Source organism: Trichoplusia ni, chromosome 4 (genome assembly GCF_003590095.1).
Source record: "Trichoplusia ni isolate ovarian cell line Hi5 chromosome 4, tn1, whole genome shotgun sequence".
NCBI classification, from domain to species: domain Eukaryota; kingdom Metazoa; phylum Arthropoda; class Insecta; order Lepidoptera; family Noctuidae; genus Trichoplusia; species Trichoplusia ni.
In genome coordinates this window covers 3666730-3686891 of record NC_039481.1, presented here as the reverse complement: position 1 = coordinate 3686891, position 20162 = coordinate 3666730, and the positions used below count along the sequence as shown (strand labels likewise).

General features: G+C 36.8%; 1 protein-coding gene across 2 annotated transcripts in view; it reads left to right on the top strand.

Annotated features, from left to right (window-relative positions):
- LOC113492590 (gamma-aminobutyric acid type B receptor subunit 1) overlaps positions 1-20162 on the top strand; it is a 132858-nt gene that overhangs the window by 72054 nt on the left and 40642 nt on the right. Inside the window, exons 1-4 of one of the 2 annotated variants that reach the window (XM_026870099.1) lie at positions 8012-8912; positions 12951-13124; positions 15205-15339; positions 16697-16867. In XM_026870099.1, the coding sequence (XP_026725900.1) occupies positions 8832-8912; positions 12951-13124; positions 15205-15339; positions 16697-16867 (561 nt within the window). In that variant the 5' untranslated portion in view covers positions 8012-8831. Of the gene's footprint in view, positions 1-8011; positions 8913-12461; positions 13125-15204; positions 15340-16696; positions 16868-20162 lie in introns of those variants that run through there. The other variant, XM_026870098.1, reaches the window with a different exon arrangement.

The window sequence follows — 20162 nt, the reverse complement described above, 5'->3', positions numbered from 1 at the left end:
CTCTTTGAAATTCTCCGTTGATAAAGTTCTAAGTGAATTAAAAACTTTTTTAGATGTAGACGAAATAATGTTCTTGGAATTTTGGACAAACGGAAGATCTGACAGTTATAATTCGCTGATAAAATATCCTGCTATCTCTGTCTCGCCAATGTGTATAAAAACTACTTAAATCTACGATCTTTTTAGTATTAAAATAAAATAGTCATTTCGTTCATTAGATAGGCGAAATATTAGTAGGCAAATTGTCACAGAAAACACATTATTTCAAAGAATCCTTACCACTTGAACTTACCAAAGACGTAATAATTACCCCACGGTAGACCAAGTTCATCCATCTGACCTGAACTACTGGCCGTAGCCTTTATTTACATAACAGACGGAGCTCCAACCTGCTTAGTTTGAAGGAATGCATAAATTAAAGCCGCAATGAACAGTAAAATTTAAATTTAACCTTTAGTATCGTCGGCGACTTTTGGGCTGACGTCGTAGTAATGACAGGACGAATTTCATCCTGCGTCAAAGGTATTAAGTTTTTGTTAAGCTGATAAGGTTTATTTGGCAATAAGGCCTGCAATCTTAGCGATAAACTTCAGATGATAGAAAGACGATTTTTACATTTACTTCAAAAGTATGTCATTTAACAGTCAAATTTTTTGCCGTTTTTATTCCTCTTCAATTTGATTTATTAAGTCAATAACGAAAAACTATGCTTCAATTTAAAAAAGTTAACCGTAATTGCGACGTTTTGTCACGTTGAAATCCCCCTCAGGATAACATTGTTCCAATTAGCACCAGTCGCCGAAACTCCTCTTTCAACAGCGCAATGAAAAAAACAGCACCGCAGCGCGTCGAAATAAAAACCCTAATCTCGCCGGGAACGTTTACCCAAATCTAAAAAAGGTGCAAAAATCTACAATTGTACATACGTAATACGTTACCATTAGGATAAAATGGTGTAAAATAAGCAAAGCCGCGAGCTCTTCAGTTAATAAGGATTCTTGGTTCAAAGATCGGCCGTTAGTTTAAATGCGTGCCAAATTAGTTTACCTCCTCTGGGCTGCGTTCAACGTTCGTAATGAACGCAACTAAGTTTATGTATTCGAACATAAAGCTGGCCACCCATGTACTAAGTATATAATGGTGTGGACTTAGATCATAACACTCAAGCAAACAGTAGTTACTGGAAACCATCAGGGGTCGTCGCGCTATCCTTCCTACAAATCACAAGGCAGCTTTAAATAAGACAAGTTTGCCATAATATGTTTCACTTAGAAGTCAAACTATGTATAAGTAAGTAAGGATGCATTTACTTCCAAGTGAACATTATGCCGATTTTGTGCCGATTTAAGTGCACATTTGCCCGTTTGGCTCCAAGCTAGCGGGTGGAATTTGATTTTCTTTTCATAAATTAGGCAATCGTCACGTCCGTAATTTCCGAAGGGTTGACAGGAGCCCAGAATAACAGTATTGTGCCCTCTGCCAAAAGGGTACAATACTCTATAGAAAGCCGAATTGTTTAAATTCCGGGATTCAATTGATTTTATTTACGTAAAACTGATTCCGCTGTGGACTCATTTTCTTGTAAGTGAGCTTAAATACTTTGAAGAATATTACAAATCTTTGTATCTTCTTGGAGATATTTTAATTTTTGATTTAAAAAGAGTCGGTATTTTTCTTGGTGTATGGAGAGCTGACCAGATCAGTTATAATTCCATATAAGCCATGAACTCCCTTAGCAGTATTCAACATAATAATCTTCACACGAAATAGGTTAGGTAGCAACATATAAACCTACATAAAGCTAAGCACTGGTTTTATCACATTCAGAGTCGTAAATAATAAAACCCTGCCTCCAGTTTTATTAGTATAAGTGATCAAAAATTAACCTAACCATCTAGAGTTGATTAAGGTTTTTACGAGGGAAAATATTATTTTCTCCTCGTGGTATATGTTCTTATAATACTAGAATTTTCATTAGAGAATATCTTTCATGTTCTTTTGTTCGTGTTAATGGTACTTGGAGATCCAATAGGTGCGTACCAATTCTTTCTTATCATATTATTATAACAAGTAGTGGAGCTATGTCTTTGTTTTATTGTGAACCCCTCATCCCTATATTGAGAAAGCCGAATAGTCCTAATATACCCAATTGTTTACGTTTGGTGTGGATAAAACGTTCAAATTCCATGATCGTAATATTATTTCTCTTTGACGATTTGAATGCATGTACACGCTAGATGTGGCTAATGATCCATTGCATGAACCAATGCCAAATCTCGCAATCTGGTTAAATATGCAGCATTATGTTGGAATGTAAACGATGAAAGCTTAAAGCTGAAACCGCTAGATGTATTGTTGCTAATCATTTCAGTCAACATATTAATTCGTCCATTTATCGCTTATGACACTAAGGCGATTTTAACCCTTTGTAATACATGTATGCATTCGTAATGTCGTACTTGCTGGAGTTGGAGCTGGAGTCCAAATTATCCAGACACTTGCTCTTTGGATTATTTAAAATACTAGATGAATAAAATTTATAAGTAACTTCCACTCGACTTGAAAAGAAAAATACATCGTTTGCATAAATTTTCTGAAAGTTATCATGTATTAAAAAATATTATTTCATACACACAGACAACCCTAGGATTCATTTTTTTTATCTAGCCCACTGTATCCCACAACTGAGCAAAGGCCTCCCGCAAATCCTTCCTATACTCTCTGCCCACATGGAACCAGCCTAAACTCCGTTTCAAATTAGTCAGCTAAAAACTACCATGGTGGTAACCTGGGGACTGAGAAACATACTTTTATATTTTGAAATAAATATGTACATTTAAATACAGAACAATCACCATCATCATACAAATGTTTGCTCTGGGTTATATGATGATATGTATTGTATGGGGCAAGTTAAAAGGCTTTTTAACAATTGCACCTCAGGGCAAAATCTATTTAATGCTGGTAACCTTACGACTGCCAAAGGCGATATTATAAAATAAGTGCACGGATAGCCGAGTGGTTGAGGTCATCACGCCAATCCCACTTTGCGCGACGTGTCGCGGGTTCGATCCCCGCGTAGGACAAGCATTTGTGTGATCCACGTATGCTTGTTCTAAGTCTGGGTGTCCTTGTGCATGTGAATTGTATGTTTGTGAAACACCCCGCGACACAAGGATTAAATTCCGTAGTGCGGGAGTCGCTCTTAAAAAAAAGTGTAATAACAGGTTCTATTACGAATGCGGCAAATGTTGAAAATATATTCTCCTGATATATTCGTGGAGGGAGATAACAAAGCGCCAAACATATTTCAATTACTTTAGGGGCACACGTCCCGCTTGTAGTCGACAAACATGAGAAAATAGCCTCAAAATATTATCCACGTTCCTGGCTATATGAACACGTTATACCTAAATGAAATAAGTTGAAAATAATTCCTGCGTTTACCTAAACGATTCTGCTAAACATTTTATAATGCTTACGAGCTTTTGAAAATGAATGTACGTACTGGTGTTGTTAGGGAGCGTATTTAGAGTTATCTTACTGTAAGCCTCTTAATATTATATTAGGGTTTGCGAGTAACACAAAAGACAAGATAGTGTTACTAGAAGCCGCTTACTAAGCTTGATGTAATGTCCCCGTCTATGAGTAAAGCCTCATGACGGATTCTAGAACATTCGTGCTACGCCGGCACATATTTTCCAACTGGACCTTATAAACATTTTGCGAAATAATGCTGGTATGAAATTAATTTGCTTGGTTCAATATTGATTTGACATCCTTACCCAAATAGCGTAGAATAATAGCGATCGTTATCATAGTTTTTGTAGCACTTAAACTATCGTTAAAGCTCACATTAAAATAACTATAAAACATCAAACTAACTCCAATCTTGGGCAGCCCAAGTTAGCGATTCTCATTATCGTTAATTATAACCAACTACCGGAATCGAAATCGTTAACAATTCATTCGCCTCGGATGCAATTTCCATTCTCAGAATTTCAGCATGATTGTTTAAATTCCTTCTATCATGAATACTAAAACATTTACGGTTAGATGGTGAAACTTAAGCTTTTGCTGCGGTGTTTGGATTCGTTCGATTTGCGATCGATTTTAAAAAGCAATAAATTGTGTACGTGGGTGAGCCGTCAACGACGCTGGTCTCTAAAAGCTATTCAGGTGTATGCTTTACTAATCAAGATGCACTATTAATTTGATAGGCAGACAAATGTTTGGATGCTTACCAAAGTGGTCCGGGGGTTTACCTTAATTAAGTTAAGATTAAGTTTTTACGACTTGTCTGTTGTTTTAAAAAGTAAAAATGTAAACAGATACAAAGCTTTACAAAATCATCTTGTTCTCAAATGCAAAACACATTTTCTCATATAAAATTAATTAATTCTACTTGCAACAGGTGTATATCATACTTACCGAAGCCACAAAACCATTAGGTAAATAATGAATATTAGATCCCTGTTATATTAAGGCGCCTTGAAACGAAATTACAACGTCAGTGATTTATTCGTGATACCACAGTCAATAAGGTTGAAGCAAAATTACGCTGAAACATCTACGGGTTGCGTAATAAATTGTTCAATAGGCAGGTTAATTAGACAATTTCTCCAAATGGGACCGCGTAAATCGGAATAGCCGAACGTAAATGGTTCGCAGGAAACACTTTTCTAGAAAACAAATGAATTCTTAACAGGGTTTTAAGAAAGGTTTTAATCTATAGTGAACGTGAAGTATGGTAATACGGTGATGCAATTTACTTGATTTTATCCAAGAACAGCGTGTATTTTTAGAATCTTAGCAGTTTTTGTATTGAGGCAATTTTCATTACAAATTACGCGAACTTGGAATGGCGTTTTGTTCTCGCCAAACGAAATTACTGTGAGCGGAGCATTGGTTTTTTAGGTTTACGATGGAAGTTTTGAACGGAAGCTTATACAGGGAATGAGTACGCCAGGCCCTCGGAATTCCGTCCGCTCGTCGCTTCGTATGCTAATGTGTTGAACACTACAATACATTTTGCTATTTGCATTCTAGCTAATTGCTTTTCCTTTCGACGCCGCCCGAACAAACGACCGTTTATTTCTTTGTGCTCCAGACACCTTATCGACACTGTTAACTGCCGCTACAATTAACTGTATACACTGATTTACTTCGATTCAAAGCGTTCATTGATGCCTCGTTGCCATATGATATTATAATTTCAAATGAACGTTTCTTTTTCTTACCCCACTTCACAAAGGAATTATTAGTTTCGTGGTATTTTCTAAGTTGCCCGGAATGAGGACAGGATGAGGAGTAGTTACATGCAATATTAATTAACGTATCTTCTTCAGAGTTTTTAAGTTTAAATGACATAAGTAATAGTAAACTGAGAAGCTAATTTGTTTCTCAAAAACAGTCAAATTTCAAACCTTGTCCTTATTGAAGTATATCTCAGTCAACGCAAACATGAATGTAACTGCAGGATTCTCGTTTCAAGGATTGTCTGTAACTACATTTTGAAGTTATATACCCCAGTAACATGCTCACTAAATATTTAGCGGTGTTAAGTTCTCTAAAGTTAAATGGATACAATCAAAGTTGTGACAAGAGGCGCAATGTTCTCTGATGGGTCTTTTCAAACACCATTTGTTATTTATGTTGTGGTGAACAGTTGTCGAAGAAGAGATAGGTAAGACAGTATTTGCACAGCACTTAAAAACGACAATAAAGCAGGTAATTAAAAAAATATAATCTTAGTCAGCCTCCTGAAAATTTTAAAATTACTTTACCCTATAATTGATTAAAATAAGTATAATTTAATTAGTGTCACTTTGTTTGGTTTAGGCTATTAACAATGTAATAGTGGAGTATAAATCATAATAATATCCATAAACTAAAAAAAAATAGAGTAGGTAACCGGGCTATTGGAACCTAATTACCCATCATTATGTCACTCGGATTAATCCCTCCGAAAATGATTGAATGAATGTTACCTAGATTAATTCATCTGAAATATAATTGAATAAATGCTTTCAAATAAATACCTAATAAGAGAAATCCTAAAAGAAGAACTGTTATAAAAGGTAATAGAAACTGCGATCTGCTCGTTAGCCTCATTATGTCGACTCGTTTAACGCTTACCCATTCACGATTTACCTTATAAAAGAATAAATTCCCCAAAATTTTTATCATATTTTTGCCACTCAGACTCGCTCTGTGGCTCGAAAAGTAGAAAGCAGCTATTCAATAACTGTAAACGTTTTAATTTCATCCATTTTTGTCAGTTACGAAAAGAATAATAATTAAGGAGATAGATTGAGCTGTTCATAGTACAAAGTTTATTTTTACGAATACGTGACACCGCTAATTGTGAAATGTTTTAGCGGCTTACACGGAGAAACAAAGTTAGTTTCGTCAAAGAAACCAGTGGAGCTGCACCTGTAGGATAAATTAAATTATGCTGCTTCTACCCACACGGTCTCTACGCTTATGAACAACCGCAGGTTTGCGGCACCACCTCGCCAGCTAAAGAACTCCACAAACGGCAGTTTACGTTTAAAACCCCGTTGGACAAAAGAGGTTCGTAAAATCGAAGAATTTTACGACGATATAGTTCATAAACATTGTTACGTAATGTCGTACGTGTAACAAACGTTTTGAAATACAAGTTTATTTTGTAACATACGAATTCATAGAAAACACTGCTATAATTTAACTCAAGAGATACATCTACAACTTCTAGAAGCTCGATTTGATCATCCTCCGTCTGTAGTTACACACAAACCTGGTTAAGTAACGATAATGACATCGGGTATATTGGATCCATTTTGCTGTCGACAGGCCTCGCTTCTATTTACACAAGAATAAGATAAGCACAAGATAGAATTCTCCAAATTTTCAGCCAACAATACTGCCTTAATAGAAACTCCTGTTATCTGTACAAACTTGTTCACAATTACACTTTCTACATGTTTGTTATTAAATGACCAACATTTCTGAGTTTCTGTATTCAGGCTTTACAAAGTGACTTTGTATTACAAACTCTGTAATGTAGATAGAAGGTAGAGTAGGTATACTTCATATATACATACATAGACAGAGATTCAGATAGCAGCGCAGAACCTCAGGTAGATGTAGTCGTATGATGGACGTTTGTGTAGACAGCGCGATACGTTTTTATAAGACTCCGCGCAAATAAAGCGACGAAAAATAAAGATGAAGAACAAAGCATCATTGGGTAAATTATAAGAGATGATTTCATTTGATTGAATGGTTGTCCGCTGTTTGCCGGCTAGGCCTAAATTATGCGACCTCATCAAGTCTTGAATACAAAGCTGTGCGAGTAAGAATTCAAAATTAAAATGCTCGGGGTGTTCACCCTTTGCAGGGACCAACGACGAGCCTTATATACAGTGAAATAAATTCTTAAAAATTTGCAAATGGAGAAACGGGGGAAAAATCACCGGCAATTTCACAACACGGTATGTTTTGAAAGAAACGATAAAGTTTTTTGGTCTCAGCTCAGACAAAAGAATTTCACTTCTTAATTTGAAAAGTTAAGATAAAAGATTTTGGACTTTTTAAATCCAGTTTATTTGTTTATAGGTGTTAAAATGGAGTTGTCAGATTGTACTGCGTCTGGCAGTGCATATTTTTGCACTTAATTGATTCAATTAATCTCAGCTGAGATAAATTAAAATACATTAAGCGCGACAGCTGCCGCCATTGACAGCCGTCGTTTCGCTTGACAAAAGAGAAAAAGACGTAATTTAACTACCGTCACAAATCACTAAAATCTTTTGTTTTCGTCAGAGAACAGAATCTCAAATAGAGTATCGTTTCATGTCTTTGCAAGATGATAACAGTTCAGCTATTTACATGATAGAAGCGCCTAACGAAGCAGCACAATAGCGCGCTGATTGCGTTACGAGGTGTTTATTTTTAGTCTTCATGCGCATAAATGAGATACAATAAAGGTGATGCATGCTTTTATTGAAAGGAAATTTCCATAATGTAACAAGCACATAAAACGTGACCTTATCTGTTAGAAATAGAGGGTTAAGGTTAAAGTTAAAAAGAAACACGACTCAACACGTTCGCACTATTTACCATGCCAAAGATAGTGTTGAGTGTTAAGCAAAGACCTAAGTTGCGTTGACGACTAAATAAATAGAACATTCTCGATCGCAGAGCCATTTAAATTCAGACTCTCGTACATCAGTATCGGAATGCGAAAATTCGATGATTTACATACTTCAGTGTACACGTATATTCGTGGCCTTATCACGTACCCATTCCTAGACAGAAAATCAGCTCAGTTACGAAACGAGCCCCGAAATGTAAATGAACCGAGATGAATGCTGTGCTCATAAAAGCAAATGGTTGATTTCGAAGTTCACTCGACCCCGCACATTACATTTCCAATTTTTTATTACGTTTACGTCCTCGTGTCAGCGAAATGTCAATACAAAAACGAAAATACATGTAAATAAATGCGAAGAGAGTTCGGCGTGAAATATGTGGCGTCGTAATGAGCGTCGTTATCAAAAATGTTCTGCTGAGTACATCACGTCACTGCAGTGGCATTTTCATTTCATTTTACATAATATCATATCAAGTAACGTTCCAACTGGAAATTGCTTTCAAACTAACTGACAGTGATATTGCGTTGAGTTGAGAATATTATGAAAGGTGAATTTATATTGTGGTACTAAAAATAACACTCTACGTCCTTTTAATATAAAATATCTATTATAATCTCGTAAAGATATAATTTAAAGGGTGGTAAAGCTAGGATAAGCGGTCGAAATAATAAAAATAAGTAGACAATCGTAATGACAGGCGAGGATGGACCGGTCGAATGGTTCCTTTATGTGATTTCCTTGGAAATTGCGGCAATAGCAGGGGCTGATTGCGTTAGCCTCTTGCCGGTCACTCGAAAGAGGTCTTCTGCCTCGATGTGATTGCTTACCGCTTTTCATTATGTTCTATATCCATTATTATTCTATTAAAGACTCCTTAAGAAACAATAACACTGTATTATTTAAGCTTTTAAATTATAATATAATATTTTATATTTTCTTCTTATCTATCAAAACCTAAGCTTTAAAAGTATGTTTACTTAAAAGTACACGATTAAGCTTCTAAACAAAATTATGCTAATAAATGCCTTAAATAGCTTACAAATAAAAACTTTTAGCGTTTTTTATTTTAATTTTTTATCATCAACTCAACCATTACTTTTAAAAGCCTTAATCTTCATACCTAACTTTATCTTCTTTTATTTACCGTGAAATGGGAACGTTTTACGAGTAACGATTTCTTTTTATACGCGGCAAGGTGTCTGGCTGAATTAAAGCTAATAGTGTCCATTAGGTAGCATTTGAATGAATATTAAATCTTATTCAGGTGTTCTGGAATATTAAAAATGTAATTTATCAATTTCTTTATTAAATTCTGATTAAAATTATTTTTTGGCTAAATGTCTAACTAATCTTTAGTTAACACTTACAGAAAATTGTGTTGTCCAAAGCAAACTATTAATCACATCTAAACGTCTTCTTAGCTATAACAGTAAATTGAAAGCCATCGACCTCAATAGAAATATTGCTTATGGAAGGAACAAATCTCAAAATACAATTTGAAAAATGATTGTTGGGGCGGACAGTTCGACTCCGAGCAAAATATAGAATTTAACATCGCTCTGTTGTGAAACTTTCATTTACTCACTGACTGTCGTATCTCGGCTAAAATGCACCGAAAATAGTGTTTGCGAGATGGATGAAGTTTGTAATAGAGTATTGTTTTATTCTGTTTCCATCGTAGAGTTGTTACTTTCGTGTTCATCATTGGAATAGCCTATTCTCAAGTATGTTGGAGTCGGCTTCACTCTAATCGGATTCAGCTAAGTACCAGTGTTTTACAAGGAGCAACCTCCACAACCCTGGGCAACACAGTACACCTTGGTTAGACTGGTTGTCAGACTTTCAAGCCTCTGAGTCTACTGACTACCTGTAACTACTGTCAAAGATGTAGGAATAACAGCCGCGACCCACAATTTAAAGTGCCTTTCGAAACACGAAGGAACTCGTTATGACACAGATGATCACCCATCTATGGACCAAGCTCGTCAGCCACTTACGTTATAGCTTAACCATGAGCTTCGTGTTGAGAAAGTAATATATCATTTAGGTGGATGCGGGGCTGGGATGAGCCTGGCTTCGTAAATATCTAAATTACGGCACCGACGTATCGGCCTCGCGCACTCGATACGGTCTGATTGATCACCGCCACCTAACTACGTTAGCCAACCCCATAACTAAACGTCACATTACACAATAAACGCGATTTGTAGCGAGGTCGTAACAGGTTATTACACATGAACGGGGCTAAACTAACGGTATTTATTGGTAATACTTGTAATTAAATTAAGGGAAATTCAATTTACCCTTAACATGTAACATTCTGTCCTGAAGATAATTTGATAACATCGATCTGCCCTAAATTCATAACGTTTTGAAACTTAACTGTATGCGACTTGATTCCAATGATAAAGATACTTTTATATGTATGTGATTTTTGGGACTTCATACGTTTAAAATCACTTGAACATTTATAGCTACCTACGAAAATTTTACAGATTTATCAATATACTTAATGTGTATTTTACACTTAAATATTCAAAGCATAAGGGTTGGTCACCACGAGTAACAACTTTGGTTATTGCTGTACTGGATCGGTTTTAACTTGAATAATGTGTTTGATATTATCGTCGTAGAACTAAGAACACCTGTGCCTTCCACTACGATATAGTAATTTCAGAGATCCACACTTTGACACTTATCTCAATTTATAGTGCAGGTAGTCTAATATCCAGATATTTTAGTTCTACGGTTCTGCACCCAAAGGGTAGAAAGGGAATAACATTACTGTTGCTCCGTTGTCTGTCTTTCCATCCGTCCGTCCATCAACTACTACTATAAGAGTGCAAAAAAGTAACTAAGCAACGGCTATTACGGTCATAAAGTGATTGGTGTTCCTCAACGGATTGTTCTATTGCCTATAAGTTCAGAACCCTGTACGACGTAAGTCCGATTCGCAATTGTTTGCAACGCAACCCGAATACCTATCTAAGTCAATACATAAATCAATGCACGAGCTAAATTGTTTGTTAATCATCCTTACTCTCTGAGGCAATCCGATATATAGTCCAATATCATTATAAAGCAACAAATGAAACGAATTAAATGAAAAGCTAAAGTTACAATGATAAACAATAACTAAAACCCCATTTTAAATGTAAACTTCGTTGCGTTACGGATTGAAGTTATAATTAAAATAAGTAAGTTGTAAATTGATACCTATCGCTTTAACCCTATTATTATAAACTTTTCGTTAATTTTCAGCAGCGTGCAAGAATTTATTAAGTTGATAAATAATAGACAGGCACTTAATTAAGTTGAATGCTTTGTGAAAATCGACATTTTAATTGAACACCATTTCCTCCCATTGATTACCTACCACCAGTATTACAAAGGAATAAGCATCGAATCATTAACTTCTCATTTCATTGCGGCGATTACAGAGAGACTATTATCTGGCTTTTTGTATCAGACAGCAGAAATTCTTATTGAGTAAGTCATTCACAACTCCGATGTTACGAGAGAATGGAACTTTTTTTAAAGTAGCAAATCTGAAGTCTGCTTTGTGATTCACTGCTATTAGGTACATTTATATCCCACTAAGTGGTTCTAAAGCTTCGCCAGACGTCAATATTAAACTGAAACTCGCGTTATTGTCGAAGACAGATATGGATGAATGGCGCCGTTTGTTCCTTACTTACAATAGAGATATGACTTATGTGGAACTTTGACGATTCCAGAAAAGTTAATCAGTTAGACGTCAGCTAGTGTGCTTGGATAGACAGAGTTACGTAAATTAGAAAAGATCTGATCACAGTTTTATGGTTTTCTATAAATGTTTACCAAGAATTGATTTAAAACTTCAAATGTTCAAACTTAGTGTTCAAATATTACGGAAGATCTAGTTTGTTTTTAGTTCAGGTTTATTCACACAAAACTAATTGATTTTACGCTCCAATGGAAACCAATACAGCTAAATCAAATGTTGGAAAAACATTTTCCCTGCTAAGTGAACATTTTCGAAGCAAAATTAGCTGTTACCTACCGTTCTGTTGAATCACTCCTGATGACACGTAGCGGAGTTCCAACATCTCATTTACCCAAATTGGTTAAAGCGTTTGAACTGCCGATAGGATACACTGTTTGCCGGTGCGACTATATCCGCGCGAAACAGCTCATCCCCAATTTGATTGGGTTGAAGTTGTGTGATGCGAAACGGATTCGTAGGATTTCTCATCACATTCCAGAACACAAAAGCTTTAGAAACATTAATGTGTACCGAGTAACAATTGAGATGAAAGCGTGAACATTTGTTTGTTACAGGAGAGAGCATGGAAAATGCGAAGAGAGGTGAACAATGACAGCATGTCCCCGCCGCGAGCGATGACCCTGCAGGGCGCCAAGGGTCGCGCAGTGGCCGCGGCGGCGGGGCGCGCCTGCCCGGGCCCCCGTGCACACCTCATGCCATATTTTTTAGGAAAATTCACGCTTATTAGGCTATGTCTTCAATATCTACCGGTGATATCACGTTTATATCAAAACGTCGACGCCTCAGTGCCGCGGGTGCGCGTAAACTTTAATTTTTCAAAGCGTCCGCTAGTCAAATTAAAAACTGTTGTGAATAATATGTTTAGTTTTCGAACTAGAACAGTGTATTGTGATATTAAAGCGTTGTTAGTGAAGACAATAGTGCAATTATTCGTTGTTGCCAAGTGTATAGCGTCACGATGGCGGTGTCGGGGCAGCGGCGGGTCCCGGCGGGCGCGCACGCTGCTGCTGCTGTGGCTGAGCGGCTGCGGCGGGCACAGCGAGGGCCGGCGCGACGGAGACCTGCACATCGGCGGCATCTTCCCCATGGAGGGAGAGGGGGGCTGGCAGGGCGGCCAGGCCTGCAAGCCCGCCGCCGAGCTCGCGCTCGCCGATGTCAACGCGCGTTCTGATTTATTGTCCGGCTTCAAATTATACATTCACAGCAACGATAGCAAGGTATACTTGATTCATTAATCATTCATTTACCGAGGGAGTCGATAAATTACTTTCATGTGCCATACGTGTATTGTTGCGAGGCTTTATATTTTTTTCAGCTTCGCTCGTGTACCACATTATCTGCACACTCATATTTCTCGCTTGCTGAAATTGGGTCAGATAAGTTAAATTATCTCGGTAACATAAAACTTAATTATCTTTAGGGAGTATTAAGTTAGTCGGTGACAAAGTTACGAAAATGCCAATTATAATTCCAATCAACTTAATGTGCATAACGTGTTGTCCCATCTTGGTGTTCATCGAGAATGCCAAGTACCAACTTAATGGATTACCGAGTTAAAACCCGCCAACCTGGCTGCGTGCCCCTAATTAACAAAAGGGGATAGGATTCCTATCAAATTGAAGTGCGCTCATAAATCCAAATGAACTAAAATCATAGGCTTATGATATTGCAACCGAGAGGGTGAAGCTGACGTTCGATTCAATTATTGAGAATTTATGAATGGTTCCGGAAGAAAATTTTATTGGATAGAATTTCCGCACCGGTTGAAGGTAATTTCCCGTTTTATCGATTCATACCTATTCACGGACAAATTGTCGATTCGGATCAGTTCGATGTTGATAACGTGGCGATTACTAACGAAAATGGTGGAGGGGAAGTGACAACGTAATAGGGGAGAATTATCCAGGATAGCGATATTATCGAGAGTCAGAATAATAGGAAATGAAGTGGTTTGTTGAGATGGGAGACTATGAGGTGTTGAAGAAATTGATAAAGGCTTAAAATTTCTCATTATAAGTCGAGATGAGAAAATAATTTTATAATTACTTAAGATTACCGGCGAAACAAATACGGGTACCTTACTTTGATACTCCAGAAAATCATGGATGAAAATTATATTAACACATGATACCGTATAATTACAAAATTTATATCCTATTTTTGGACGGGAGGGAGATGAAAGGAAGTAGGTAGAGTCAGACTCTCGGACTCTTACTGAGTAACCCACAACATAGTGCGTGGCGATTTATCACGCCCAGAATACACAAGATTTAGTTTCTGTCATTCATAATGTATTAATAAAAAAAGTTGTAATTTGCAGCAACCAAAATTCTACAACAAATTGTAAAATTGATGACTCCACTATCGTTCGTATCACCGCGTTGAAGTTATTTGAACCTAAAATTATTTTGTTAGTGATATTTTAACTACCGACAGCAAAGTCAGTCGTGTACTTTTTTCCATATCACCGAACTCGGGGCAACTTTAGTTTTAACAACCTGCCACTACAAAACTTTTATATCGACTATTAATATAACAGGCTTTCGTGTAAAGCCTCACACTGCAAACTAGCAGCACCTCACGAAAATTTAATAAAAGCATGAACCGCAATCTGGAGTATTCCACAGTGTTTTTTATGAATCTAATTACTTTAGCTTAACAGTAAATATAACAAAGCCGATATAGTAAAGAAAACGCCTGAAACATACTTAAGACTAAGGAAAATCGAATTAGATTAAATGGGCTGGCGTAATTATATTTAAGTAGACCTTTCCCTTATCTGGTTAATGTGGTCAACTTAACTAATTAATTAAAAAGTATCCGGAGTCATTCCGAGACGCATGCGCCCCTTGATTACAGCCAATCAGGGGCCGGTTTAGAATTCAACTAACTAATCGTAACACGTTAAACAATTCCGTAATTCATGAATATGAATGTACTCCTCCTTGTGAACTGCGTCGGAAAGGTCTATTTATTTTATGGTTCGAGTGTTTCTGGCGAAGCTTAACAGCCACGTGAATGTTGAGCTCTTATTAATAAAATAAACAAATTAAAAGCGTCTTAACACTACGTTTCTCGGGCGAAATTAGTATTCAGTTAAATACAATGTAAATGAAAAATATTTAATAACGTTTCGGACTAAGTTTAATAAACTGTTTCGCCTAGCTTGTTTGTGAATTTGGCTAATGAACGTGGACCAACAAATTACTTACGCGCTTAACAGACCCATTATAACATAAGCTGGCTACTGTGTTTAAAACAAGGGAGTTTCTCTCATATTTCAACTGTCTTTGTCAGTGTGAGCCGGGCTTAGGGGCGAGCGTCATGTACAACCTGCTGTACAACCCACCGCAGAAGTTGCTCCTGCTAGCCGGCTGCTCTACCGTGTGTACCACGGTCGCCGAAGCCGCCAAGATGTGGAACCTCATGGTTGTAAGTATAAAGACCCTGGCAATTGTAATGTCCCTTAGGGGAGACTAACTTTTTTAGTGTACATAAACTCAATTTAAAAGGAAAAAAATCAAGAACTGGTAACTTTTTAAAACGAAAGTAGTAAATTGAGCCACTTTAAATAATGGATCACTTACAATTTTATATTGAAATAACTTTATCGTTTCACTTACATCGACCTTCGTATATTTTAAGTAATTCAACTAGGTATTTCTCAACATTAGTCCTTTAATAAAATTAAATAGAGAGTTCATTCAAGGGTACTTTAAATTACTTTTTGATCAAAAAGTTACAAGTATTATATTTTTTTTGCCTCAAGTGCTGTGCGCACTTTAAAATCAAAACTAACGAGTTTGGTTAGACACGTGACTCATGAACTACTACAAGAGTCGACTTTTTGTATCTAGACGAAGCTTTTGGAAAACTGCCAGAAACATTTGCCTGCAATATTCTTATATGTAAGCACTGGAGTCGGAGATTATTATTTTCCCGACCAACTGTAAACCCGAGCTTTAAATCAAAACAGTCTAAAAAACGTTCGAATTCCAATAAATGAAAAACAAGTGAAGGATATAAAGTCTGCGTAAAACGGGGCTCAGCGTTGGAAAGTGGGAACATTGCCATAACGTGTTTTGATTGGTTAATGGTGTCGAAGTGAATCCAAAGGGCCGTTTATGAATATTGGGGTTTGAATAGCGGACATCGCTTTTGTAGGTAATGACTTCAGTCACGCTTGTGTTAAGGTGCCTCTTACATTAAGTGTACCTTAATTAAATTGTAACGTTTGAGAATTAGGAAACGATTCGTATTTCTTGAAATAAGTGGTAGTAAATTAACTTTCATTGCTAATAAAATTTTCAAACAATAATAGGAAATTCACTGCGGACACAAAAGCATTTCCTCGCTACAAATCGAGAGGAACATGCTCTTATTTTATTTACGACGTTCCCCTGAGAAACGGATCGTGATGTCTATGCGCAAAGCAATTTTGTAGGTGATATGAATTCATAGATACTGACGCATAAATTTCTATGTCCCATAGAACACAACGACCACATGATAAATTTCCTTCTATTGGTAAACCACGTGCCACAGTAAATTCTGCGTTATAAGTAACAATTCTAATAACGTTTGGCAACATTTATTTGAATTCGATTATAATTTGATACAAAATTTCTTGTCAAATGTTCTTTTTGGGCCAAAACCTAACATGATCGCAAAAATTAGCGTTACTCCTTTTAATAGTTCTAACGAACGAATAGTTAGTTATCCAAAATCTAACTTTTGTCTTAAATCCACTTTAATTCCAAGTATATTTCAATAATTCTCCATTTTCTAGTTATGCTACGGCGCTTCATCTCCCGCTCTGTCAGACCGGGCGCGTTTCCCCACGCTGTTCCGGACTCACCCGTCGGCGACGGTTCACAACCCCACGCGTATCAAGCTCATGCAGAAGTTCGGCTGGTCCCGGATAGCGATCCTGCAGCAAGCTGAAGAAGTGTTCATATCGGTAAGTTAATAATTGGATATAGGCAAGAAATGTTTGATTGAAATTCAATGGAAGAGTGCTGTGTGATGCATAATAGCAAGTACATAAATTTTCTAAATTAACTGACGAAATGGGCTATGCCTTACTTATCAACAGGGCTCCTTGCATCAAGTGGCAAAATCAAATAAAGAAAACAAAAATAGTAAATTTTTCAGTTTCAACTTGAACTGTCGTCTTCTGAAACCCAACAGGCGTAAACAGGTATAATGAAGTTTACGTAAGAAATAGAAAAGTAATTGTGGCGGCAGCCAACCGGGCCGAGTTCGCGTCTCCTCAGCCATGTCTCCCTTGATAAAACGTTTCCATTTTACGGGCAAACTTAAATTTATTCTCTCGTTTCGAACCATTTCAACCGCCATAATAGATTTCGATGCTTTGGGTATTGTAAAACGAGATAGATGGTACAAAAGGGAAGCACTTGCTCGGTGTCTGTTATTCACTGTTGTTATATGTAAACAAGCGTCTTCTATCTTTACATTCCATTAGCTTTTGATAATTCAACCTGTGGAATGAACACAGCGATAATACGTGATATGGCAAGTGATTATTAGGGGTACCATATCGTGTCGGTCGTTCCAACCGCTCGCGTGACTTAAATTGGTCGACCGACAGTTGTTCGAAACGACATCGAGTGGAGTATGACACGCTAAGCGCTTTGTCTGCCGATTGACAAACGATATTCATGATTGGCCTTCAGCGATCGACCATTTCGACTTCATTGCGTATAGAGAACCGCTGAGGCGAGCTATTTTTATAAGCATCTGCAATTTTTCAAGTACAAAGAAAGCACGACTTCAAAAGCGGTTGACAGAATAAAATATGGATTTTAGAGAAGGTAATATTCAAAGTTACGCTGTCTCGTTGCGGTTCGATATCTTTGATATATTTTTACCTTAACGAATACAGTGCTTTTTGAAAGCGGTAAAGCGAAATCTGAAAATATACTTTGAGGAATACCGACGTTCAAGAATTTATTTGATAGGAACTTTTCTAATATAAACATCAGTTAAAGCGAGATTTTGTAGCCATTATTAAATAAACTATAATACTAAACGGGCGTTTAGAATAGCCGGACACATTAAACCCTCACGTAACACACAATCTATTGTAACAATGGTTATAAAGAGAAAATAATCGCCGCCGAGTGAGGCAGGACTACAATGCGTCTTGCATGATAAATGGCCGTATCTGGACATTTTTTACCTCTATGCGACGTCCGCTGCCGTCCTATGCCGCGGTAGGCCAATTTTGCCCGCAATATAAAATTCAAAGGGTAGAATATAAGGTCCGCAGAAGTATTTACTGAATCCTGCAGCCTCAGTATCTTCTCAAATACGTTTATAGATAGACCGGTATTTATTCAGGGGGTGCGGACGCTAGCAGGAATAAACGAATCCAAGTTAAGTCGACTGAAAGTGTTTTCTGTAAGGGATATATTTATATTGAGAATATTTATGAGAAGCTTTCTGTTCCGCACATGTTTGCTTTCATCTGTTTATCTCGGAAAAGCTTTGTTTGTGTAATAAACTTAGCGGCAGATATCATAACACTCCTGCTTAATATATGTGCTACGTAGTATATTCTTGTTACGTAGGCAATTTCTTGGTAAAGTTATTCCGTTTACTTTTCTCGAAGTTTAATAACGTCGACATTTCTAAAATAATCATAATGAAGATTGAAAGTTGTAATTAAATGGATGAAACATGAATAGGCCGTTACTACCTGAAGGCTTATTTTAACACTGTCACAACAAAAGTGTTAAACCGCGTTAAATATTAAATAAATGAAGAGTCATTCAAACATAATTAATACGGACGTAATATCTTCGCGAACACGAAGTCATTCTAATCTAAATAAAATTCTTGAAATGTCTACCTTTTTTCCTTAAGGGGTGCTTTAAGTTAATACCTCTTAAGAGAAAGAGGTGGACATTTAATAAAATACATAGCTTTCTTCCTAAAATAAATCTTTTTGAAGTTCACGTGGAGCTGAAAAGTTTAACGACTCCGTTTTCAATGTTATGGTTAAAGTGAAATATTATGATGTAGCTAGATTTATGCATTGAAAGTGTAGGCGTTTTAGTGAGGTGGAAGCAGGTATTTATATAGTGCACGCGAGAATAACGAAGGGGTATAGTGTATAGTTGGCCGCGATGAATGGAGGCAGGCCTTTCACGCTGGTTTCAATGTAATTAGAGCGGCCCCGGTTTTTTCTGCATAAGTGGGTTTGAAGCGTTCTTGCGCTCCTGTTTTGCTTTCACTGCGGCGAAGAAATATTTTGCTAGAATTCACGCACACAATAAATGGTGCTCTAAATATTTATACAAGTTTTTCATTTCGGGCCGCGCAGACGTGGATCGCTGAAGAAATCCTCAACGATCCAATTTACGTAGCAACTCTTTTTCCACAGCCACTTTAGTGCTTAGGATTTGTAGAGTTAAGAAAATCCAGTTGCTTTAGATTTTATTTGAGATGAGGCGATCGTAGGGAGTACATTTGAATTTTTTGAACATGAGTTTATTTACATACGTGTATCTAACTTTAAATGTAGGTTGGTATCCAGTGACGCGTGAGTTTTTACTGAAACATTAATATCCGGAATGCGATGGATGCTCGGATTCATACATTGACAGAGATTCAAATAGCTTTTAAAACTTTCTTATTTTACTTCATATGATATGTATCTTCACAATACCAAAGCATAACATTGATTTCGCGTTTTTAACAGAATTTTGATACATCTTTTCATTTAGACTCCTTGTGCAGGCAGATGTATGTATAATAAATGGAATTGTTTTAAATTTAGATATTCTCCAACTTTTTTTAGCAATGTCTACATTCTAGTATAAGAAGGTAGGTATTACGGATTAAACTGAGCCAAATGAATTCGCGCGCGAAATCGTAGCACGCTTCGAAGATATTCTCATGAAATACTAAAATTTTACGTTCGTATCAAAGTTAAGTTATACCAAACGCTCATATTCTGACATTCAAAGCATCCTGTCATTAGGACTATGTAAGATACTCAATTTTTCGGTACGTAATTTTATTCCTTTTCCGTAGTCTAGAAGATTTAGAGTTGCACTGTTAATAGTTAACCATTCTTCTGGGTACCGATGAACGCATTGCGCAACCTTCTTCGTCATATAACTACCTGACCATAAAAAACAGTACCTACCTATTTATTCAAATTAATTCAAAACAAGAATTTAGAAAATGTATGCACTTGAAAATCAGTCATTGTTCCTATCAAACGC